The sequence below is a fragment of the Lepidochelys olivacea genome, assembly GCF_965140295.1.
Source record: "Lepidochelys olivacea isolate rLepOli2 genome assembly, chromosome: 1".
Classification (NCBI taxonomy): Eukaryota; Metazoa; Chordata; order Testudines; family Cheloniidae; genus Lepidochelys; species Lepidochelys olivacea.
In genome coordinates, this window is record NC_140411.1 from 144,836,441 (window position 1) to 144,862,269 (window position 25,829).

Sequence of the window (25,829 nt, forward strand, 5' to 3'; positions counted from 1 at the left end):
GCTGCCTATATGGGAAGCTGGACCTGGCTGATGACAATATTCCAATGCTTATAGCCGCGTACTGTATGCTCCGTAATATTTGTGAAGGGAAGGATGAAAGTTTAATTCAGGGCTGGACCACTGAGGCTCAGCGCCTGGAGGCTGAGTTTGAATAGCCAGAGACCAGGGCTATTAGAGGGGCACAGTGTGGGACCATAAGGATCAGGGATACCTTGAGGCAGCAGTTTGAAGCTGAAAGCCACTAATATTTGTTGCTATGCTCGGGAGTGCACTGCTTGTAATGCTAGGAGGATTGTGATTGGTGCAGACGATGCAATATGAAGGTTTAACATAACTGTCTGTTGCTTTTCAGGACTCTGTTTGCTTTCAATTAATAGACTAAAGATTGCTTTCAAACCAACACAATTTTTATTAAAAAACAACAACCAGAGGAGAGAGTCAAACAAAAAACAACACATCAGCACTGAGGGGGATGGGGGAAGGGAAAGTCCCAGGAGGAGGTGGGGTCCAGGGATGGCTGAAGATTTGTGTATGTCCAGGTATCGTAACCAACCTTCTCCCTTGGATTACAGTGCAGCAGGTACTGTACTGCAGCAGGTACTGTACTTCAGCAGGGCCAAACTATGGAGGGATGGGTGTTGAGTGCAGTGGGTACTGGGAGTCCGTAGTGCTGGACTGTGACGGGGGAAGAGTGGAAGGCCGTGGGTACAGACTGGAGCCAGGAGGTTGATAAGAGTGTGTTGGCAGTGTCTAGGGCATAGGCACCGACTCCGTGGGTTCTCTGGGGCTGGAGCACCCCTGTGGAAAAAATTAGGACTTATGTCAGCACCAAATTATGCCAAAATATTACAACTTTTTAGAAAACTAAAACTCTTCAGAGAGTATTTTTACCAACCAAAGGTGCTCAGATACTATGGTGTATGAAATAAATGCAAAGATCAAATAAATATTCCAAGTACATTCAGACCTGATGTAAGCAGGCATCACTTCCCAGCTTACACCAGGTCTCAATATGGGTTTGCCTGTTTAGTTTAATAAGTTGTTAAAAATGAAATCCTTCCTCCCTATTACAGTCATTTCTAGGAAAAGCTGAATACGTTTACAGTTACGTCATACATTACCCAACTCAAGTCCTCATGGTTTTTCCATGCTACTATATTTCACAATAGGTAACCTCTGCCTGCAGCAGTAACCAATCAGCATTCTGTCTTTGAGGGCACTGTCTAAACTTTCCAGGGCCCAATTTACAGAGGTCTAATGACATTTTTCCTTCCCACTTTTTCCCCTTCATTCCTTCAACATCCATTCCATAATGGCTGTTGTTGGGTCATCTTCCTAGCTCCAAATTCAGGGCCAGTACTGCCTTCACCCCTATGCAAGGCCAGAGTAAACGGGCCCTTCATGCTAACATATAGACAAAATTTTCTTGTTTGGATCCTCTGCTGAAATGAATTTTTACCTGTAATTGATTGATCTAGCAAGCCAGCTACACATGTGTTTGTTTACCACTAATCAGTATAGTGTGTAGGCTATGAGACGTAAGTATTAGTGTATCATTTTCCTTTTGTTTCCTCTTTTCTATATTTTGTACTATACACTGGCCCACTTTACTATACACTACACATCGTGAAGTGAGCTGTAGCTCACGAAAGCTTATGCTCAAATAAATTGGTTAGTCTCTAAGGTGCCACAAGTACTCCTTTTCTTTTTGCGAATACAGACTAACACGGCTGTTACTCTGAAAACTGGCCCATAAAACTATTTCTGCCATTTCAGCACTTTTTTTTAACCTTTTTAAATTTGAAAGCAAACCATGTTAGCTGGTGCAAGGCTGATTCCCCACTCTGGTATTTGGAGTGCAGAGGTGGGGGCCTGCAAGGATTCTAAAAATTAATATTGGCCATTCCAGGCTTGTATTAAACTCCCAAGGTTACAGCTTCTGTATGACCTTGGATGGGAAGATGCCACCACCCAAATGCAAAACCCGCCTTTTTTGAATCCAGAAAGGTACACTTGGGAATTCCTTCCTGTGGGGTACCCTCAAGCTCTTTCACCCACCCCCCTCTGGGGAAGAGCTGAGAAAGAAAACAAAGGAAATTAGCTGTTGCCCTCAGCTAATTAAACAACATATGCACAAACCTCTGAGGATACCAAAAATCCAATCCTGTTCTTAAAAAAGGTAAATTTTATTAAAAACAAAAAGACAATACATCTGAAAACTCAGGCTATTGCTAGATTTTAAAAGAGCAATTCCAAAAATTAAGCACCCAAATTAGCTTTCTTGGGGGTTCAGCTTAAAGGTTACAAGCAAACAAAAGCATTTGGGGTTAGCACAGAGGAGTCCACAAGCCAATAAAAGAAATAACCCTAATTGCATCTTCCTAGACATTCCCTAATTTACTTACTTTTCTGAGGTTTCAGATAAGCAATCTTTAGGTATGATCTGATGGTTTTTTATATGTGGCTTAAAACTTCTCACAGCATAACTGCTCCCCTCTTTCCCAGAGAACAACTCCACACAAAGGGAAGGGGGTTTTTCCCCCAATTTTAAAAAGTTCTAGCCCTTCCATTGGCTCTTTTGGTCAGGTGCCCACTCCTTTTCTTTCACTTGTGAGCTTGTTAACCCTTTACAGGTAAAGCAAGTAGAGAACAACCACCAAGAGGGATTCCATAGCCAACTGGCTGGCTGGGTGTCCCCACTCTCATTTATCACAGCTGGAATAACACATAGTCAGCATATTTCAGTGGAATGGGGCATAGGTGCCAATTTCTCTTGGCGCCGGTGGGTGCTCAACCCCCCACTCGGCCTTGCCCCGACTCCACTCTTGCCCCATCCCCATTCCAACCCCTTACCCAAAGTCCTCCCCCACTCCGCTTCCTCCCTGCCCCCACTGGACTCCTTTCCCCAAATCCCCACCCGGGCCCCGCCTCTTCCCTGCCTGCTCCCTGGGCATGCCACATTTCTGCCCCTCCCTCCTCCCACAGCTTGTTATGCCGCAAAACAGTTGTGGCAAGCACTGGGAGGAGAAGCAGGGACATCCTGAAGTTTTTTTGCTGCAGGATGGCTACCTTTAAATCTGCTATTGTGTGTCCAGTGAGATAGAAGTGTTCTCCTACAGTTTTTTGTATATGGCTATTCCTAATATCTGATTTGTGTCCATTTATCCTTTTACATAGGGACTGTCCAGTTTCGCCGATGTACATAGCAGAGGGCCAAACTGATGGTCAGTGGAGTTCTGTTGGTTTGTTTCTTGGGCTTATCTTGCAGCAGGAGGCTTCTAGTTACACGTCTGGCTCTGTTGATCGGTTTCCTTATTACCTCATGTGGGTATCGTAGTTTTGAGAATTCTTGGTGAAGATCTTGTAGGAGTTGGTCTCTCTCTGAGGGGTTGGAGCAAATGCGGTTGTTCCTCAGCGCTTGGCTGTAGACGATGGATTGTGTGGTGTGTCCAGGATGGAAGCTGGAAGCATGAAGGTAGGCATAGCAGTTGGTGGGTTTTCGGTATAGGGTGGTGTTAACATGACCATCACTTATTTGCACCTTGGTGTTTATGAAGTGGACCTCCCGTGTAGATTGGTCGAGGCTGAGGTTGATGGTGGGATGGAAGCTATTGAAATCGTGGTGGAATTGTTCCAGGTCAGCCATAAAAATGTTGGCACTGAAGGACTGTCCGGATATGTAGACTCTCTACTCAGACCCTACACCACCAGCACTCCCAGCTATCTCTGTGACACCACTGATTTCCTGAGAAAACTACAATGCATTGGTGAGCTTCTAGAAAACACCATCCTAGCCACCAGGAATGTAGTAGAGGCTCTGTACACAAACATCCCACGCACAGATGGAATACAAGCTGTCAGGAACAGTATCCCTGATGATGCCACAGCACAACTGGTTGCTGAGCTCTGTGACTTTATCCTCATGCACAATTATTTCAAATTTGGTGACAATATATACCTCCAGAACAGTGGCATCTCTATGGGCACACGCATGGCCCCACAATATGTCAACATTGTTATGGCTGACCTGGAACAATGCTTCCTCAGCTCTCCTCCACTCACGCCCTTTCTCTACCTCTGTTACATTGATGACATCTTCATCATCTGGACCCATGGGAAGGAAACCCTGGAAGAATTCCACCACAATTTCAATAGCTTCCAACCCACAATCAACCTCAGCCTGGACCAATCTACACGGTAGGTCCACTTCCTAGACACAACGGTGCAAATAAGTGATGGTCACATTAACACCATCCTATACCGAAAACCCACCGACCGCTATGCCTACCTTCATGCCTCCAGCTTCCATCCCAGACACACCACACGATCCATCGTCTACAGCCAAGCGCTGAGGAACAACCGCATTTGCTCCAACCTCTCAGACAGAGACCAAGATCTTCACCAAGCATTCTCAAAACTACGATACCCACACGAGGAAATAAGGAAACAGATCAACAGAGCCAGACGTGTAACCAGAAGCCTCCTGCTGCAAGACAAGCTCAAGAAAGAAACCAACAGAACTCCCCTGGCCATCACATACAGTCCTCAGCCAAAACCTCTCCAACGCATCATCAGTGATCTACAACGATCCCACACTTTCACAGGCCTTGGGAGGCAGGCCAGTCCTCGCCCACAGACAGCCTGCCAACCTGAAGCATATTCTCACCAGCAACTACACATCGCACCATAGGAACGCTAACTCAGGAACCAATCCATGCAACAAACCGCGATGCCAACTCTGCCCACATATCTACACCAGTGACACCATCACAGGACCTAACCAGATCAGCCACGCCACCACTGGTTCATTCACCTGCACATCCCCCAATGTAATATACGCCATCATGGGCCAGCAATGCCCCTCTGCTATGTACATCGGCCAAACTGGACAGTCCCTATATAAAAGGATAAATGGACACAAATCAGATATTAGGAATGGCAATATACAAAAACCTGTAGGAGAACACTTCAACCTCCCTGGACACACAATAGCAGATTTAAAGGTAGCTATCCTGCAGCAAAAAAACCTTCAGGACCAGACTTCAAAGAGAAACTGCTGAGCTTCAGTTCACGTGCAAATTTGACACCATCGGCTCAGGATTAAACAAAGACTGTGAATGGCTAGCCAACTACATAAGCAGTTTCTTCTCCCTTGGTGTTCACACCTCAACTGCTAGAAGAGGGCCTCATCCTCCCTGATTGAACTAACCTCCTTAACCCTAGCCTGATTCTTGCTTGCATATTTATACCTGCATCTGAAATTTTCCACTACATGCAGTCGACAAAGTGGGTATTCACCCACAAAAGCTTATGTTCCAATATGTCTGTTTGTGTATAAGGTGCCACAGGACTCTTTGCAGCAGTTAGTCTCCCCATGCCCTGGGGCAGTGCCTGTTGTTTGCCTTGCGGGCATTTCCCTGACACCCCAGGGGGAGAGTCCCTGCCCCCAGGAGCTCGCAGACCAAAGGCCACAGGGCCCAACCTCGGCGCTGAAGTTTCTGTGGGTCAGGGAGTCACAGTCCTTGGAGCAGAGCTCGCCCCTCCTGGAGCAAGACAGCAGCCTCTGCCCGCCAGGGGGCGCTGCCGGCCGCGCGCTCCGGGCCTCACGCTGGCAAGACGCACGCGCCGCGCCCCCAGTTTCTGGAGGAGTGAGGTAATGCTTGGGTCAGGAGCGCTGTGATTGGCTGAGGGCCTGAGCGGGGGTGGGGCCATTGGCGGAGGGGCCGGAGGAGGCGGGGCCTGTTGCCGATAAATAAGGGCCGCCCGGAGGGCCCCCCTTCCACACAGCGCGGAGCCGGGACTGCGTAGTTGGTCTGGGCTCGCCACCGCGCCATGCTCGGAGCCTGACTGAGCCGCCGCGCCGGGGACACGAATGAACAAGCTGCTGCTGCTCCTGTTCACGTACCGGGTACTCGCCAGCCGGGGGGGCCGCAGGGGGAAGCGCCGCCGAAAATGGCCCCGTTCCGCATCCGTAGCGCGCGGCCCGAGGACTGCCCCGACCTGCTGCGCCTCATCAAGGTGACCGGCTGCGCGCGGGGGGGGGGAGGGGGAGGTGGCGCGCGGAGCGGGAGGCGGGGGGGGGGAGGTGGCGCGCGGAGCGGGAGGCGGGGGCTGGGGGGGGGCGGGAGAGTTTGTCATTCTTGTGATCCGAACCTTTGCCCTTGTCGCGCGAAGGGGGACAGAAACGTCCCCCCCGCCCCGGACCCAGCGCCGGCCCCGGCCCCAGCCGGGTTTTGTCGGCCCAGCCCTTCAGAGCTGGAGCGTGGAGGACACCTTTGCCCCGCCGACTTGGCAAAAACAAGTTGTTTGCGTTCAGTTCAGCTGTAACGGGCTGCTTGGTCTTCACCCTCTGCACAGGGCAAGTGGCTTCCTCTCCGCGCTGCTTTGTGTAAACTGCACTCGGGTAGGAAATGTCTCCTCCACGCGTGGACGTATATTTGTGTATCTATACTTCTTTTTTTTTATCTGTTTATTTTTTTTTAAAGGAACTAGCTAAATATGAGGATATGGAGGATCAAGTAGTCCTAACTGAAAAAGGTAACGAATTAGCTGCTGTGCGTTTGATTTGATGATAATCCTACTACAGTTAATATATAATATATATCAGCTTATTGTTCTCTTGTAGATCTGCTTGAAGATGGCTTTGGTGACCATCCTTTCTACCACTGTCTTGTTGCAGAAGTGCCCGAAGAACAGTGGACAGCTGAAGGTAAGATTTCCTGCTACGTTTTTAGAATCAGAAATGCACAGGATGTACATAACACATTATTTAAAGCTACTGATTATACATAAAGCTGCAGCTGTGAACTTGGGTAAGAAGAAAGTACTAAAATACAACTATTGAAATAGAAGAATCATTATGTTTTTCTAACGTGATCAACCATCCTGGAGACCAGGTATAATATATATGGTACTGTAATTCCATTTCATTAAATGGTTGTTCTTGTTTGACCCTAATTTACCTTAATGTAATCCTGTTGAATCACATGTTTTCTTTAATTTGTCCCCAATCTTCAGGTTACAGTCTCTAGCTTCGCCATGTACATGGCCCTTCCGTGTACATGGATGGGCGGGGAGGTAACTAAAAGATCCGTTACACAATAAAGTAGATGATCATGATACATGAGGTAAGGTCTAACAGGGACAAGTACTATTCCCAAGCATTTACCCAAAACACACGGTAGATCAGAAATTCTGAATGCACACTCTTCGTATGAGTATGTGCAAAGCATTATGGCTAACAACATGATTTGAATTCTCAAGTTTTAGGACTGAGTGGGATGATGTTGGAAGAGGGTACCAGTTTTGCACTGACCAGTTGGCTCCTCTTACAGGGTGAGCCACAGAGTTTTTTCAAGCAAACAAGGAAAGCTGTTGGCCAAAGTAGATTTATTTCTGGTGCCCAGGATAAAGGAGACAGACTACCACTTTATCAGTGGGAACACAGTTGAGGCAGTGCTGGAGATGCCATTATGTTAACTAATGGCTGCCTGTGAGCACTCCTGGTTTGCCCACTGAGCAATTTTTGAGAAATATTAATTGGAAGACAGACTTAAAGGTGTGTGTTTTTAGATTCTACTATTAGTGTTGTGTTCTGATTTTTAAGAAAGCAGAATTGAGTTAACTGCCACCATATTCTGAACTGCCGTGTAAAATGTAAACCAATTTACAATCCAAAGTGGACATACTGATAAATCAGTAGGGTATGTATACTGTGTTTGTAGCAGAAAGCCTTAGTTGTTCGTTGTTTGTTTACTATAACTGTAAACACTGCCTTCAAGGAACCAGGTTAATCTTCATTCCACAACACAGATCTCAAGCTATCAGAATTCCTATTTTACCTACACCTCAATATGCTTATTGCAAACTTCCATTCTTAAATCAGGCTTTTAACAGTTAATAAATTAATAGTTGCATGTACAGGAAAGCAAACCTAGGTGTTTAGGTTATATGCATGTAAGTTGAAATGTACTAATCTTGTTGCCTTTCAAAAATAAGGGGTTTTGTTTTGTTTTGTTTGTTTTGCGGATGTAATGTAATCCTTTGTTACAGGACATCTTATTGTGGGTTTTGCCATGTACTACTTCACTTATGATCCATGGATTGGAAAACTGCTGTACCTTGAAGATTTCTTTGTAATGCCAGAGTTCAGAGGTATGTTCTAAGGAATAGTTTTTAAACGTATTGTTTATTGTATATGTGTTTTAAAAATTACAACTAAATTTTCTTGACTTTTTAGGACTTGGCATTGGTTCAGAAATTCTGAAGAATCTGAGTCAGGTAAGTAGTTTTTCCTTTCTCCATTAGATTTTTAGCATGAGACAACAGCAGAGAAGCAAGTGTGTTTGTCAATTGTCTGAATTATTACCCTTTAACAGTACTTGAAAGTGAGTGATTCAGTTGCCCTAGTAAAGTGGATAAATGGACTTATGGGGCAGGCTTATCAGATTTTGTAAACTTCTAGTGAGTTAGTATCTGATTCTTCATAAAATCAGAATTGTGATAGGCACAATGGAGATGAGGGACAAAGGAGGAAACTGCTGTATTTAAAACAGCTGCAGACATTTTAGTAGTGGTGTCCACTTCAAAATGAATCATATTGTTGAGGACTCTTCCCTGTCAATAGTGATTGGAAGGATAGATTTGTGTACACAACAAATAAGATTGCTATATACCTAATCAATATACTGGTTACATGTTTATAGGTTGCTCTCAAATGCCGCTGTAGCAGCATGCACTTTGTAGTCGCAGAATGGAACGAACCTTCAATCAGGTTCTACAAGAGAAGAGGTGCTTCTGATCTGTCCACTGAGGAAGGATGGAGGCTCTTCAGAATTGACAAAGAACATCTGTTGAAAATGGCAACTGAAGAGTGAGGAATTATTCCGGCAAATGACAAATCTTATCTATGAATCATACTCTGAATAAACTCTTGCCTTGCTTTCTATACAGTTTGTAGTGGAATAAATAGCATGGACACAAATTCAAAAGCTCCATTACCAGGGCTATTGTAGTATAATTGTTGCTGTCATCTGGACTTGAAACATCAATTTTACAGGAAGTGACGTCTGTGAAGTCCAATTTATTTGCTTGTAAACATCATCCTTCACCAGTGTGGGCTAGTGATCTTTCAATGTATATTGAATAAAACTTCATTGTTGTGAGTGTCATTCAAATGTGTACAGTGTACACACTGGCAGGGTTTTTGTTTTAATTTCCTCTTATAAAATAAAGTATAGTATTTTCACTTTAATGGCATTAGTGTAGTGTGGTTGAATTCTTACAAGTAAAGTGGCCTTCATTTGGTCACTTTATTTCCTGCAGCAATAAGTAACCACTGCCTATCAGCATCACAAGGACTTGAAAGAGTTTTTCTGGCAACTAATGTAGCTACTGGCAACTACACGTCTGTCCACCATTCCAATTTAGGATCTGCATTTTTCAAAACCATTTTTCCCCCAAATGAAAAAACAAAAAAGGGGGGGGCGGGGGCTAATATGTAGGTCTGAAACTTTCTCTCTTATATTTAAAGTAATTAGAGGCAATACTGTTAATATCCGTAGGTAAAGAGGCCTTATCTAAAATACAGATTGCATTTGTTAAACTAGAATTGGCTTTTAATTCATTTAGTTGGATGGTATAAAACCTCTCTGTGGACACATCAATTCAAATCTGGTTTATACTGTTTTAACTTGGATTCGCTTCCAACTTAAGTCAATAAATCATGTTTAAATTGACTGAAGAGTATTTGTGAGCATTTTGTACCAGCTTTAACTAAATTCGTATTAAAACCAATTCAAACACAAGAACAGGTGGTGGGGTTACTTGTAACTAACTGCTGTCCTTTTTAAAGAAGTTGTTCGAAAGATACCAAAACATGAACAAAATTATCTGTGCATAGGGCAACAAATGCCCAAAGATCATTATCCTACTTATGCAGCTGTTCTATAGTATAACAATTTTAAGGGGGAGGGAACTTGTGATTTTCATAAAACTAGCTGGACTCTATACCTGAACGGCAAGCAGAAGGAAGTGAGGGTGATAATGAAAGCAACATGCCAGGCTTATAGTTAAAGTAACTTCCACTTGTTTTCTTTATATCTGAATGGTGCTTGGACTGGCTGAAGTACAAAACTATCAACCTCACTACTGGAGCCTTAATCTACATTAGAAGGGTTTTACCAGCATAGTTAATTCAGTAAATCGTTATAGAGGTGGTTACACTGATTAGCTTAATCCTGTACAGGAATGGGAATACGTTGTACCAGTATAACTGTCTCCCCACTAAGGCTTGTACTGGTAGATTGACTTAAAAAAAACAAAACCCCTCACCAAAAGTTATACCAATACAACTTTTGAGTTTACAATTAGACCTTCTGTGTAAGTGGTTTTGGGACTGGAATCATCTCACTGAACTGCAATACAAAGACCCACCTCATTCTCTTATAGCTAGGTAACTTTTGTAACAGCCTTGTCCCTCAGGAATGGCAGGTCAAAATAAACATAAGTTTTGTTTAGTGATTCCATTTATCTGATGAAGGATTTAAAAAGGTATTTGCATTTAAATAGCTCCTCCAGCATTTCAGTCTAATTAGATAACTTTCTTCTTGTATTGCAATCACTTATTTATTTAATGTAATAAGTGTTTGGGACTAGTTAAATCTTTTTTTAAAAGAAATACAAACCTAGCCTGGACTTCTAGAAAATTAAGGCCACAATTAAAAATTCCTTTATTAATAGAGTTCAGTGACACTAGATGTAGTTTAAATAAATGTAATGAACTTCTGAATTTGACTGCTTGCTCTTAAATATTGAGTACTCATAACGTACCACAGCATGTGTGGTGTACATGCAAATAACTACTCTAAAGTATGGCTTCTGATTAATTGCTGTTAACACACACAAACTCTAATGGTGATTATTTGCACTTTAAATTGCACAGTTAAACAATAGACTACCAAGTGAAATTTATTAAATATTTTGGATGTTTTTCTACATTTTTCAAATATATTGATTTTGATTACAACACAGAATACAAAGTGTACAATACTCACTTGATATTTTTGATTGCCAATATTTACACTAAAAATGATAAAAGAAATAGTATTTCAATTCACATCATACAAGTACTGTAGTGCAATCTCTCTACCACGAAAGTGAAACTTACAGATGTGTGTGTGGGGGGGAGGGTTGCTTTGTTACTGTCTCAGGGTGTAGCAGGGTCCCCTTTGTTCCTGTCTCTGCTGAATTCAAAAACCACTCCCAGGAGACCCTCAGGTTCAACAATCACCAGTGCAGTTTATTCACAGTGTGCAATCCCACTGCCTTCTTACCACATACAGCATGGGGGTTTCAGCCCTAGGAATTTCTTAGTTGCTGCAGGCCAGGAAGGAAGAGCTACCACTTTCTGGCTTCCTTCCTCTGGGACTGTATATAGCCCCAAGCTAGTTAGGCTGGCACATACTTCCCTTTTGTCAGTCAGGTAGAGGTTTCTCTAGCCAGCTCCAATTTACCTCCCTTAATGGGAGCTGGCATAATGGGTAGCTCAAGGATGCCTGCCTAGCATCCTGTGTCAGGTACATAACTGCACTTAAAAACAAAACAATGTAAAACTTTAGAGCCTACAAGTCCACTCAGTCCTACTTCTTGTTCAGCCAATCACCAAGACAAACAAGTTTGTTTACATTTACAGGACATAATGGTGCCTGGTTATTATTTACAGTGTCACCAGAAAGTGAGAACAAGCGTTCACATGGAACTTTTGTAGCCAGCATTACAAGGTATTTACATGCCAGATATACTAAACATTCGTATGTCCCTTCATGCTTCGTCCATCATTCCAGAGGACAGGCTTCCATGCTGATGATACGCATTAAAAGAATATGTTAATTAAATTTGTGACTGAACTCCTTGGGGGAGAACAGTATGTCCCCTGCTCTGTGTTTTACCCGCATTCTGCCATATATGTCATGTTCTAGCAGTCTCGGCTGATGACCAGCACATGTTTGTTTTGAGACCACTTTCATGGCAGTTTTGACAAAACGCAAAGAAGGTACCAATGTTAGATTTCTAATGATAGCTACAGCACTCAAACCAAGGTTTAGAAATCTGAAGTGCCTTCCAAAATCTGAGAGGGACGAGGTGTGGAGCATGCTTTCAGAAGTCTTAAAAGAGCAACACTCTGATGCGGAAACTACAGAACCCAAACCACTGAACCTTCTGCTGGTGGCGTCTTGACTCAGATGATGAAAATGAACATGCGTCATCCCACACTGCTTTGGATCGTTATCGAGAAAAACCCAGTCATCATCATGGACGCATGACCTCTGGAAGGGTGGTTGAAGCATGAAGGGACATATGAATCTTTAGGGCATTTGGCATGCAAATACCTTGCGATGCTGGCTACAAAAGTATCATGCAGACGCCTGTTCTCACTTTCAGGTGACCTTGTAAACAAGAAGCAGGCAGCATTATCTCCTGCAAATGTAAACAAACTTGATTGGCTGAACAAGAAGTAGGACTGAGTGGACTTGTAGGCTCTAAAGTTTAATATTGTTTTATTTTTGAATACAGGGTTGGGTGTTTTTTTTTTGTTTTTTTTTTTACATAATTCTACATTTGTAAAGTCAAATTTCATGATAAAGAGATTGCACTACAGTATTTGCCATGGGGGAATTGAAAAATACTATTTCTTTTGTTTTTTACAGTGCAAATATTTGTAATCAAAAATAAACTGAACACTGCACACTTTGTTTTCTGTGTTGTAATTAAAATCAATATATTTGAAAATGTAGAAAACATCCACAAATATTGAAATAAATAGTATTCTATTATGATTTAACAGTGCAATTAATTGCAATTAATTTTTTTAATCTCTTGCCAGCCCTACTCTAAAACAAAAGTTTTAGAAGAGGAAGTATTCCAGTCCACTGAATAGGTGTTGATTTTGGCTGGGATGGTCAAAAGGCGCCTAAAATAGTTATTCAGTGGGGTTTGGGTATCTAACGCTTGAGTTTCAGAGTAGCAGCCGTGTTAGTCTGTATTCGCAAAAAGAAAAGGAGTACTAGTGGCACCTTAGGGTATGTCTACACTACGGAATAAGGTCGAATTTATAGAAGTCGGTTTTTTAGAAATCGGTTTTATATATTCGAGTGTGTGTGTCCCCACAGAAAATGCTCTAAGTGCATTAAGTGCATTAACTCGGCGGAGCGCTTCCACAGTACCGAGGCTAGAGTCGACTTCCGGAGCGTTGCACTGTGGGTAGCTATCCCACAGTTCCCGCAGTCTCCGCTGCCCATTGGAATTCTGGGTTGAGATCCCAATGCCTGATGGGGCTAAAACATTGTCGCGGGTGGTTCTGGGTACATATCGTCAGGCCCCCATTCCCTCCCTCCCTCCGTGAAAGCAAGGGCAGACAATCATTTCGCGCCTTTTTTCCTGAGTTACCTGTGCAGACGCCATACCACTGCAAGCATGGAGCCCGCTCAGGTAACCGTCACCCTATGTCTCCTGGGTGCTGGCAGACGCGGTACGGCATTGCTACACAGTAGCAGCAACCCCTTGCCTTGTGGCAGCAGACGGTACAGTACGACTGGTAGCCGTCATCGTCATGTCCGAGGTGCTCCTGGTCGCCTCTGTGAGGTCGATCAGGAGCGCCTGGGCAGACATGGGCGCAGGGACTAAATTTGGAGTGACTTGACCAGGTCATTCTCTTTAGTCCTGCAGTCAGTCCTATTGAACCGTCTTATGGTGAGCGGGCAGGCGATACGGACTGCTAGCAGTCGTACTGTACCATCTTCTGCCGAGCAGCCATGAGATGTGGATGGCATGCAGTCCTTCTGCACCGTCTGCTGCCAGCCAAAGATGTAAAAGATAGATGGAGTGGGTCAAAACAAGAAATAGACCAGATTTGTTTTGTACTCATTTGCCTCCTCCCCTGTCTAGGGAACTCATTCCTCTAGGTCACACTGCAGTCACTCACAGAGAAGGTGCAGCGAGGTAAATCTAGCCATGTATCAATCAGAGGCCAGGCTAACCTCCTTGTTCCAATAAGAACGATAACTTAGGTGCACCATTTCTTATTGGAACCCTCCGTGAAGTCCTGCCTGAAATACTCCTTGATGTAAAGACACCCACTTTGTTGATTTTAGCTCCCTGAAGCCAACCCTGAAAGCCGTGTCGTCAGTCGCCCCTCCCTCTGTCAGAGCAACGGCAGACAATCGTTCCGCGCCTTTTTTCTGTGCGGACGCCATACCAAGACAAACATGGAGGCCGCTCAGCTCACTTTGGCAATTAGGAGCACATTAAACACCACACGCATTATCCAGCAGTATATGCAGCACCAGAACCTGGCAAAGCGATACCGGGCGAGGAGGCGACGTCAGCGCGGTCACGTGAGTGATCAGGACATGGACACAGATTTCTCTGAAAGCATGGGCCCTGCCAATGCATGCATCATGGTGCTAATGGGGCAGGTTCATGCTGTGGAACGCCAATTCTGGGCTCGGGAAACAAGCACAGACTGGTGGGACCGCATAGTGTTGCAGGTCTGGGACGATTCCCAGTGGCTGCGAAACTTTCGCATGCGTAAGGGCACTTTCATGGAACTTTGTGACTTGCTTTCCCCTGCCCTGAGGCGCATGAATACCAAGATGAGAGCAGCCCTCACAGTTGAGAAGCGAGTGGCGCTAGCCCTGTGGAACCTTGCAACGCCAGACAGCTACCGGTCAGTTGGGAATCAATTTGGAGTGGGCAAATCTACTGTGGGGGCTGCTGTGATGCAAGTAGCCCACGCAATCAAAGATCTGCTGATATCAAGGGTAGTGACCCTGGGAAATGTACAGGTCATAGTGGATGGCTTTGCTGCAATGGGATTCCCTAACTGTGGTGGGGCTATAGACGGAACCCATATCCCTATCTTGGCACCGGAGCACCAAGCCGCCGAGTACATAAACCGCAAGGGGTACTTTTCGATAGTGCTGCAAGCTCTGGTGGATCACAAGGGACGTTTCACCAACATCAACGTGGGATGGCCGGGAAAGGTGCATGATGCTCGCATCTTCAGGAACTCTGGTCTGTTTCAAAAGCTGCAGGAAGGGACTTTATTCCCAGACCAGAAAATAACTGTTGGGGATGTTGAAATGCCTATATGTATCCTTGGGGACCCAGCCTACCCCTTAATGCCATGGCTCATGAAGCCGTACACAGGCAGCCTGGACAGTAGTCAGGAGCTGTTCAACTACAGGCTGAGCAAGTGCAGAATGGTGGTAGAATGTGCATTTGGATGTTTAAAGGCGCGCTGGCGCAGTTTACTGACTCGCTTAGACCTCAGCGAAACCAATATTTCCACTGTTATTACTGCTTGCTGTGTGCTCCACAATATCTGTGAGAGTAAGGGGGAGACGTTTATGGCGGGGTGGGAGGTTGAGGCAAATCGCCTGGCTGCTGGTTACGCGCAGCCAGACACCAGGGCGGTTAGAAGAGCACAGGAGGGCGCGGTACGCATCAGAGAAGCTTTGAAAACCAGTTTCATGACTGGCCGGGCTACGGTGTGAAAGTTCTGTTTGTTTCTCCTTGATGAAACCCCCCCGCCCCTTGGTTCACTCTACTTCCCTGTAAGCTAACCACCCGCCCCTCCTCCCTTCAATCACCGCTTGCAGAGGCAATAAAGTCATTGTTGCTTCACATTCATGTATTCTTTATTCATTCATCACACAAATAGGGGGATGACTACCAAGGTAGCCCAGGAGGGGTGGTGGAGGAGGGAAGGAAAATGCCACACAGCACTTTAAGCACAGCACTTTAAAAGTTTACAACTTTAAAATTTATTGAATGACAGCCTTCTTTTTTTTGGGCAATCCTCTGTGGTGGAGTGGCTGGTTGGCCGGAGGCCCCCCCACCGCGTTCTTGGGCGTCTGGGTGTGGAGGCTATGGAACTTGGGGAGGAGGGTGGTTGGTTACAGAGGGGCAGCAGTGGCAGTCTGTGCTCCAGCTGCCTTTGCTGCAGCTCAACCATACACTGGAGCATACTGGTTTGGTCCTGCAGCAGCCTCAGCATTGAATCCTGCCTCCTCTCATCACGCTGCCGCCACATTTGAGCTTCAGCCCTCTCTTCAGCCCGCCACTTACTCTCTTCAGCCCGCCACCTCTCCTCCCGGTCATTTTGTGCTTTCCTGCACTCTGACATTATTTGCCTCCACGCATTCATCTGTGCTCTGTCAGTGTGGGAGGACAGCATGAGCTCGGAGAACATTTCATCGCGAGTGCGTTTTTTTTTCTTTCTAATCTTCAGTAGCCTCTGGGAAGGAGAAGATCCTGTGATCATTGAAACACATGCAGCTGGTGGAGAAAAAAAAAGGGACAGCGGTATTTAAAAAGACACATTTTATAAAACAGTGGCTACACTCTTTCAGGGTAAACCTTGCTGTTAACATTACATACATAGCACATGTGCTTTCGTTACAAGGTCGCATTTTGCCTCCTCCCACCACATCACTATCCCCTCAACCTTCCCCCCTCCCCGTGGCTAACAGCGGGGAACATTTCTGTTTAGCCACAGGCAAACAGCCCAGCAGGAATGGGCTCCTCTGAGTGTCCCCTGAAGAAAAGCACTCTATTTCAACCAGGTGACCATGAATGATATCTCACTCTCCTGAGGATAACACAGAGAGATAAAGAACGGATGTTGTTTGAATGCCAGCAAACATACACTGCAATGCTTTGTTCTACAATGATTCCCGAGTACGTGTTACTGGCCTGGAGTGGTAAAGTGTCCTACCATGAAGGACGCAATAAGGCTGCCCTCCCCAGAAACCTTTTGCAAAGGCTTTAGGACTACATCTAGGAGAACTGCAAATGCCAGGGCAAAGTAATGCTTTCACATGCTTGCTTTTAAACCATGTATAGCATTTTAAAAAGGTACACTCACCAGAGGTCCCTTCTCCGCCTGCTGGGTCCAGGAGGCAGCCTTGGGTGGGTTCGGGGGGTACTGGCTACAGGTCTAGGGTGAGAAACAGTTCCTGGCTGTCGGGAAAACCGGTTTCTCCGCTTGCTTGCTGTGAGCTATCTACAACCTCCTCCTCATCATCTTCTTCGTCCCCAAAACCTGCTTCCGTATTGCCTCCATCTCCATTGAAGGAGTCAAACAACACGGCTGGGGTAGTGGTGGCTGAACCCCCTAAAATGGCATGCAGCTCATCATAGAAGCGGCATGTTTGGGGCTCTGACCCAGAGCGGCTGTTTGCCTCTCTGGTTTTCTGGTAGGCTTGCCTCAGCTCCTTCAGTTTCACGCGGCACTGCTTCGGGTCCCTGTTATGGCCTCTGTCCTTCATGCCCTGGGAGATTTTCACAAAGATTTTGGCATTTCGAAAACTGGAACGGAGTTCTGATAGCACGGATTCCTCTCCCCAAACAGCGATCAGATCCCGTACCTCCCGTTCGGTCCATGCTGGAGCTCTTTTGCGATTCTGGGACTCCATCTTGGTCACCTGTGCTAATGAGCTCTGCATGGTCACCTGCAGCTTGCCACGCTGGTCAAACAGGAAATGAGATTCAAAAGTTCACGGTTCTTTTCCTGTCTACCTGGCCAGTGCATCTGAGTTGAGAGTGCTGTCCAGAGCGGTCATAATGGAGCACTCTGGGATAGCTCCCGGAGGCCAATACCATCGAATTCTGTCCACAGTACCCCAAATTCGAGCTGGCAACGTCGATTTAAGCGCTAATCCACTTGTCAGGGGTGGAGTAAGGAAATCGATTTTAAGAGCCCTTTAAGTCGAAATAAAGGGCTTCATTGTGTGGACGGGTGCAGGTTTACATCGATTTAACGCTGCTAAATTCGACCTAACGTCCTAGTGTAGACCAGGGCTTAGAGACTGTAGCTCACGAAAGCTTATGCTCAGATAAATTGGTTCGTCTCTAAGGTGCCACTAGTACTCCTTAACTCTTGAGTCTTATGTAATCCCAGTCTTTATGTACAATGTTAAACCAGCCCAAAAAAAAAAGCATGCAAGTAGATTTAGAATGTTTTGCGTGCTATTTCCGCATCTTACTTTTCAAGAGTAATGTCATTCAAATCTTATTTCCCTTTTATGTTGCGTACTTATCCTGTACTACTGCTGTTAGCTGCATTTGTAAAGGTGACCTGCAAAGGGTTTGTGCTCCTTTATTATGCATGATATATGAAGAAAGACTGACATTTTTGTTTGTTTGCATTAGTCTGACATCGCTATTACATCATCTTTCTGGTTTTTGATGGACTGGACTGGAATACTGGGATAGAATATTTTTGAGCCCTTATTGAAAATCTTGGAATCCTAATTCTTTATCTAAAGGATTTCATCACAAGTGGGATGTCGAACCGTGGGAATAAATGGATGTTAACAATCCTCTCTCCTCCATATTGGTCACTTTTCATATCCTTGATAGTTACATCAGTGTCACTAGTTTTGTAATCCATGATATTCCAGAAGGAACAGGGTAGACTACACTGCCAATATCAAAAATACAAAATGAAAAAAATTAGAACCTATGGGGCCTTTATAAATCCAATACAACCTCATCTGCTCCCCACCCCCACTCTTTTTTTTTTTTTGCAGTTTACCTTTCTCTATAAAACAGCTAGAAGAGCTAATTGGTACAATGCATGGGGAGACGCAAAGGTAATATTTATCCTTGACCACAGCTCTGCCAATCATATGCTAGGGAAAAGTTTTGTTATGCTCTGAGCTACCACTGTAAGTCCTATCATTAAAAATGCAACATTTCAGTGTTTCCATACTGGAGTGATGAAAGGGTGATATACAAGGCAAACTGCAGGAAGAGGATTACATAACTAGAATAAATAATGTTACGTAACCACACACAAAATAATCATAATACCAACCTTTCTTTGGTGGTGGGTTCTCCCCCGCCCTCTCCCCTTCTATGAAGCTCCTCCACAAAGCTGCAGGGTTGCTATGGGCTACAACTCTTAAGAAGCCTTTTTGTCTGCATAACTTGAGAGGGAAAAATAACGCCTCTCCATTTTTTTTTTAGTCTTAACTGCCAAGTCTTTAAATTTAAAATTCAGTAACATATTCAGGTTTATCCTCATACACATATACTGTTTTGTTCATGGGACATTTGCTGTCATGGACTCTAGCCGGTGAAGTGTTCAGGTCTGCTTTACCGGATTGCAGACAGAACGCCAGCTATGCATGGAACATACATCTGGGGAATAATTGCGTAATTTACTGTCATACTACAGAGAATTTTAGCATTAACTAGCTCTCTCTGCTTACTAGAGCATTGTTTCTGCTTCTTGGTTGTGAAATTCGTGAGAAATGAAATAAAATCTTATATTTGCATGATTTGAACTGAGGATGAAGTCCTGTGCAGCTCTTTCAAAGTAATCTTATTACATCATCATAACAGGAACAGATTGATCTCTGCACAGACATTCTCTTCAGAAACTATATCCAGTAAATATACGTGTGTGACACCTGGATAGGCCACACTGAGAATGCCACACAGGTTAGATTGCAAGAAATAAGGCAGACAGTCCCTCAAACTGATAGTTTATTCCATAATTAGATTCAAGTCAGTAACCAAATAGCTTCTGTTGTACCACACTGGTTAATAAGCCAAACACAGTCCCCTTTCCGCAATTCAGCCCTTGGTTCCCATCTAGGACAGCCAAGTCTAATATAATGAGGGATTACTGAAAACCTGATTCACCATATGTGAGGTTCACCAATTCCCAGGTCAGTATGAGTTGCAGATCTTATCCAATAATCATGCTGATGCCAGTCCTTTTGTAAATAAAACTAAAGGTTTAATAATAAAAGGAAAAAGTTGCAAATGGTTAAAAGATCAGTATGCATACAAATATAGTCCTTAGGTCAGTTTCGTAGCAGACATGGTGACGCTGCTGATTTGTAAAAGTCTTTGTGGAATCAGTTCAAACAGTTATAGTCCAATAGGCAGGCCAGGTATGGAGTCTGTTCAAGTCCTTATATGCATTTTCCAGGGTATTCCAAATTACTCTTTGGAAGCTCTCCATCTTACGATTTATACTTTCCCTGTTCAAAGTTTAAGCAGACTAGAGATGAAAGGATCCAGCCAAAGCTTTCCTTTATAGCTCTTCTAGCAGACTGACAAGTCTCCTTACTGAAGTCATCACAGCAGGGCCTTCCCCAGAGGAATAATAGGTGATGTGACCCTTTGCTTTGAAGCTAATCTTCTATTTCCTATGCATATGCAGGTAAACTAGTTACATCTCTTTAAATTTCATGTATAAGTAGATTGTCTTGATTACAATTGTTAGGCCTCCTGTTAAGTTGTTATGGGTCATACACAGGTTGGCTGGTCTGTCAGTGTCCCAATATGTCACATCATAAACACTTTAATCAGTAAAAAGAAAAGGAGTACTTGTGGCACCTTAGAGACTAACCAATTTATTTGAGCATAAATTGGTTAGTCTCTAAGGTGCCACAAGTACTCCTTTTCTTTTTGCAAATACAGACTAACACGGCTGTTACTCTGAAACTTTAATCAGTGCCAGGGCTTTCATGCTCAGTCCACAGCAAAGCTCTAAAGTTACCTTAATTTTTCCATGTTTTAATCACCTATTCTCAGGGTGTGAGCTATTGCCACTACCCTGCCACCGAAGGAACAAATACTAAACTGTATGAACATACAGGCAGTAGAATGATTGCTGCTCTCATGAAACTTACAACATGCAGGTGTTGACTGGAAGTTTAAAGAATCCACCTCATTGTACCAAACTCTACTTTGCACAATTTAAATTTTGAAGATTGTTTTGCTTCCTGGCTTAAGATCTACGTAAATGCTTTGCTGAATCAGGTTTTGGAAGAGATGGTTGCAGTTCAGATAAGGTATTCACCTGTTGTGGAAGAAAACAAAATGTAATATTTCAACCAGTAGAGTTCTGTGAAACCTGGTATTGAATTTTATTACAAATTTGAAACTTAGCTCAAGTTCAAAATCTGAGCCAAGTATTGTTGAACCTCTTCAGAACTTCTGAGAAAGAATTTAGGATTCCATATAAAAAAAACCCTTCCCCCTCTCCCCCAAAACAAGCCATTTTCAGCCCAGGTTCACTTTCACTTTTGAGTGTTCATTTGACAGCAAAACACGAAATAAAAGACTTGGAGGGCGAGGATCAGTCTGAAAACTCAAAACAAAACAAAAAAGGGTTGCCAAACCCTTAGAAGCATTTTGCAGATTTCTGTCATTGTAAAGAGGAAATTGTGGTTAATGAAAAGAGATCACTCTTTTCACTAATTGTGTTTTCCTCCTTTACAGAGACAGGCACACGCACGCAAAACCAAAACCATCACCTCCATATTGGTGCACATAACAAAATTAATGAGGCGGGGCTGGGGCTGAAGGGTTCAGAGTGTGGGAGGGGGCTCAAGGCTGGGGCAGAGGGTTGGGGTGTGTGGGGGGTGAGGGCTCTAGGGTGGGGCTGGGGATGAGGGGTTGGGATGCAGGCTGCCTCGGGGCTACAGCAGGGAGAGAGAACTCCCCCCAGCTCTCTGTCCCTGCAACAGCACCTTCGTTGAGGAGAAGAGGCTCCTCTCCCTGCTGCAGCAGCTCCGGGGCAGGGGCTGCAGGATAGGTGCCTCTCCCCCAGCTGCAGCAGGGCTGGGGAAGAGGCATCTCTCCCCACCACAGCCCTGGGCGCCTGCAAGACACTTAGTAGGCTGAGACACGGCCGCGCACCTTAGAAGGAACTTAGGCAGTATGTGATGTTATCTAGGTTCTCCAAAAAAAAAATGTCACCAAGATCCACCAGCGAAGAGGAAAGCAGAAAAAAAAAACATTTTGTTTAAAACTTGATGCTACCTTTACACATCATAAATAACTCAGCCTTTATACAGCTCAGAGACTATAGTGATCGGTGTTATAGAAATACATAGGCAATAATTTAGGACGTGCCTAACAAAGGCTTTGCTAAGCGCCTCTGAAAAATCTCACCCCAATGATTTTTATTATAATTAAAAAAGCCAGAGATTGCTTTTGCTGTACAATTTCCTTTATTTTCTTATAGAGTTTAATTCCACACTCACTTGATATCATTATTTCTAAAGCTGATTCCAAAAGCACCTGTGTGTGTAGCATAGTGTACTGCAGTGGAAACTAACAAAAATTCCTATCAAAAGTTAAGGCTGCAGTGAATTCTGCACAGGGGAGCCCTGCACCCACGCAGAGCTCCGTGCAGGTCTAAATGAGAGCTCAGGGACTGGCCATGCAGAGCTCCCTGCAGGAATGGAATCTATTTTAATTAACAGTCTGAACTACTTACAAAATGTTTACTGCTCCTCTTGTGACAGTGAGTGGAGGAGAGTCAAGTTCTATTACAGCTCTGGGAAGCAGATACAGAGGAACTGACTGACTATAGGACTGGAGTGGGTGAAGTATGTATGACCTCAGTCTGGAATGGAAGACTCAGGCCTGATCTACACTGCAGAGTTAGGTCAACGTGAGGCAGCTTACGTCGACCTAATTACATCAGTGTCTGTGCTACAGCCTTGCTCCCGCCGACGTAAGTGCTCTGCTACACTGCCATAATCACTCAACCTTCACAAGAGTTGTAAGGCTTATGTCGGTGTAGTGAGGGTGACACAGTGTCCGTGTAGACTGGCTGTTGGCTGTCATTCTTGTCAATTTCACAGCTCTGCTGTCACCCTGGGGCTGGGAGGGCTCGAGCTGAGGCCCGCCTACTGCCCAGCTCCCCACAGGGACCCTGGCTGCTGCCTGGGCTCCTGGCTCCCCACTCCAAGCCCTGCTGTCCCCCACACTGCCCCTCTCAAGTCAGTGCAAGCACTCCTGGTGAGGACGCACTCCACAGAGAGGACAGTGTGGACACAAAAAACTGCAGTGACTGTATGTTGACTTAAGTTTGTAGTGTAGACATGCCCTCAGTTTCACGTGCACAGTCCCTAATTCCTGCTACTAACAAGAAGTGGTTGGCTTGGCACAGGTGACTAGCTATGGGCTATGTGGAAGCAATGATACGAAGAACAGTACATTTAAAGTGCAAATTAAATCAGGAATAATTTAGCTAAAATAGAGCTATCCCAGATACTTTGCTAGCCCTCGTTTTATTATTTTTACTTCTGTGAGATTGCTTTCAGTCATAGCTCAGAAGATCAGCACGAAACCAGATAATGATTTAGTTGTTTAAGAACAAGAGTTACTTGTTGCTGAAAATTAATGGGCGGAACTGGCAGAGAAAGGCAGCACTATGGTCCATACTCAAAGAAATTACATCGACAGTAAGCCAGTTCTAAACAAAAATAGCTGGGAACTGTAAGGAAAGATTGTAGCATACGCTACTCCTCTGTCATTACAAGACACAAACCCCTTTATACATAACTGCATATCTTTGAAAGATGGCAGGCTATCAACAAGGCGGATAGAAATGAAGTCCATGGTGTCACACAGTGGGTAGATCCAAGTGACAGCAAAGTGAGGCCCAGGTGCCGAAGAAGAGGCCTCTCAAATCCAGATATTATCAGCACAAGCCTACCCTGCGGACAGAGTGTAACCTTTGTAAAATTTCCCCTCTCACCCACTCCTATTCATTTCAACTGAGTTTTTGTAAGTATTATAATTTAATTTTAATCGTAGAACCCATTTTTTCAAGTTGGATCATTCTGATGATTTGCGATCTTAACTGTTAGTAATTGTTTTCAGGACCCCGTGTATACCATGATTCTACAGCCAGAGTCTGTAACTGTGACTGTAATAGAGTCAGACTGGATCAGGCCCAGGTGTAACACACACTGACCACACTGAGAAATATTGGCTTTCTCTGAATGCTTCTTTCTGGGGTGGAATTTGACACTGATTCTCAGTCTCGGGGGTTTCAACTCCCAAAGAGCTCATGAACAAGCTTTGGGAGTCATGACAAAGGGGTGGGAGCCCTTGTATGGAAAAAGATGTCCTGGGAAAGATTGAGAACCATTGCTGAAGGGCTAGAAACAGAAGCTTCATGCCACTGGAGATGGCAGATTCACAGCTTCCTAATGGGACCCAGATTCTTGCCTGGGGAAGGCCCAAGGCATCATACTCAAAAATCATGTATACAAGTGTTATTCTGGAGCATGTTTGGAAGGTTTTTTGTTTCTGTTTTTTGACTATTGGTTCCTGGTTCAGCTGAACTCCTGGTAACTCAGACACATGACTTTACAAGTGGAGGGATACAATACAAAAGAATAAAAACTAACAAAACAGGTTCAATAGCACTCTGTAAAGGAGTCCTAAAAAAATTTTCTGTAACACACATGACATAAAACAACCAATCATAGGATGATGTGGTGTCAAGGCATGTGTTTGGGCTGACATACCTAGCTTATTTGTGTCTTCCCCACAGATGCTGGAACAATTTGTACCGTGGGGTTGCTGAGAGCCACCGACTCAAACTGTAAACCCTGTATATGATGGAAACCACTTCAAGCCAGGGGGTGCAGCAGCATCCTCAGCAGCTCTATTCCCAGCACCCATGGTCTTCCCCATTTCCATCAGTAATGTGATGATCACAAACTTATGCCAATAAAACTTTTATACCACCATGACATGCTGAAGTTGTTACCTATGCATTACCGGTAAGTGTGCACGAGGTATGATTCTGCTCTTACTGTGCAAACAAAAGTTCTACTGATTTAAAACAGAGTTGCAGTTTCACAGTCAGGCACATACAAGGCAACTCAGGTACGTTGATGCCCCGCCATCTCCTCAAAAATGCCTGTGCTTGTGGCACCTTAGAGACTAACTAAGGTGCCACAAGTCCGCCTGTTCTTTTTGCGGATACAGATTAACATGGCTGCTACTCTGGAATCAGAAATGCCTATTCATTTCAGTTGATGCCATGGACTTAAGTCTTTTATTCTCAATATTTTTCTGTTGAAATAAGTAACCCTATTATTGTAGCTTTAAATAAAAGCTCATTGCAACTCCCTGTAAAGAATGGTGTGCACATATACACCGCAAAGTGCAAGTACTATCCAATTCCACTAGGTAATATAGTTAGTATGTCCCATTTCAAAGTGGACAAAGAGCAGAGCATTATGTCCAACAGTACTTACAGATCTTTGCACAGCTTCAGTAGATGGATTTTAGGTGTGCAGGTCCAATATGCAACCAACTAGGAAGGTCTAAAACCACATCATCGGGGCAAAGAATTGGCACCAAGTAAGGACAACTGCAAAATAAGAGGCTCTAGCTATTACTGCTCCTGACTCACCACTGACCGTGATTAAAAATCTTGTGAAATTAATAGGTAGTTGGGTAGAAGTTAAGCTACAGGGAGAAGCAAAGCATCAAACCTTGGCAGTCTAAATATAGCTACCCCTTTTAATCCTAGCTGCCAATATTCAGGGTCTGGCCAGTTGTTTCTGTTAGGAGTAACAGATGATGGAGTCAGTCAGGTATTTCTTTGATGCAATCCTGTTTATTTACAAGGACTGTACATAAAGTCCTGTATCCCTGAAAACAGTAAGTATCAGAGAGCAGGAGATAAGCTTCTTTGCTCACAATTCCAAGCCTTTTTCCATCCAACACTCTACCCAAAATCTTGCTTCCTTCGATTTTTTTCAGTGTCATGCTGAAAATGCTTCTCTGTCCGTCAGAATTTCTTGCTTCCTTCTTTGTATGCTTCTGTGGTGTTTCTCCTGCTTCTCACACGCAGCAGCAACCAAATCAATCCCCCATCCCTGCATTAGTTGTCAGACCCCCAGGAAACTCTTTGGACCACATAACCCAGCCTCTGCCTAAGCTTGCATGCGGGCCAGTCCTTAGGCAGTGGGTTTCCATTTTCTCAGCCA

At 44.3% G+C, this 25,829-nt stretch overlaps 2 protein-coding genes across 3 annotated transcripts in view; one reads left to right on the top strand and one right to left on the bottom strand.

The window, feature by feature from the left end:
* Window positions 1–448: 448 nt before the first annotated feature.
* The window catches only part of APOO (apolipoprotein O), a 105,718-nt gene continuing 80,337 nt past the window's right edge, over window positions 449–25,829 (bottom strand). Inside the window, exon 9 of one of the 2 annotated variants that reach the window (XM_084640806.1) lies at window positions 449–798. The gene's annotated coding sequence lies outside the window, so the exon portion shown is untranslated. Of the gene's footprint in view, window positions 799–20,486; window positions 20,882–25,829 lie in introns of those variants that run through there. The other variant, XM_084640807.1, reaches the window with a different exon arrangement.
* SAT1 (spermidine/spermine N1-acetyltransferase 1) lies at window positions 5,768–9,253 on the top strand. Its single transcript, XM_084640847.1, has 6 exons — window positions 5,768–6,018; window positions 6,486–6,537; window positions 6,626–6,709; window positions 8,053–8,154; window positions 8,240–8,280; window positions 8,706–9,253. The coding sequence occupies exons 1-6, from the start codon at window positions 5,953–5,955 to the stop codon at window positions 8,874–8,876; spliced, it is 516 nt and encodes a 171-aa protein (XP_084496973.1). The 5' UTR covers window positions 5,768–5,952; the 3' UTR covers window positions 8,877–9,253.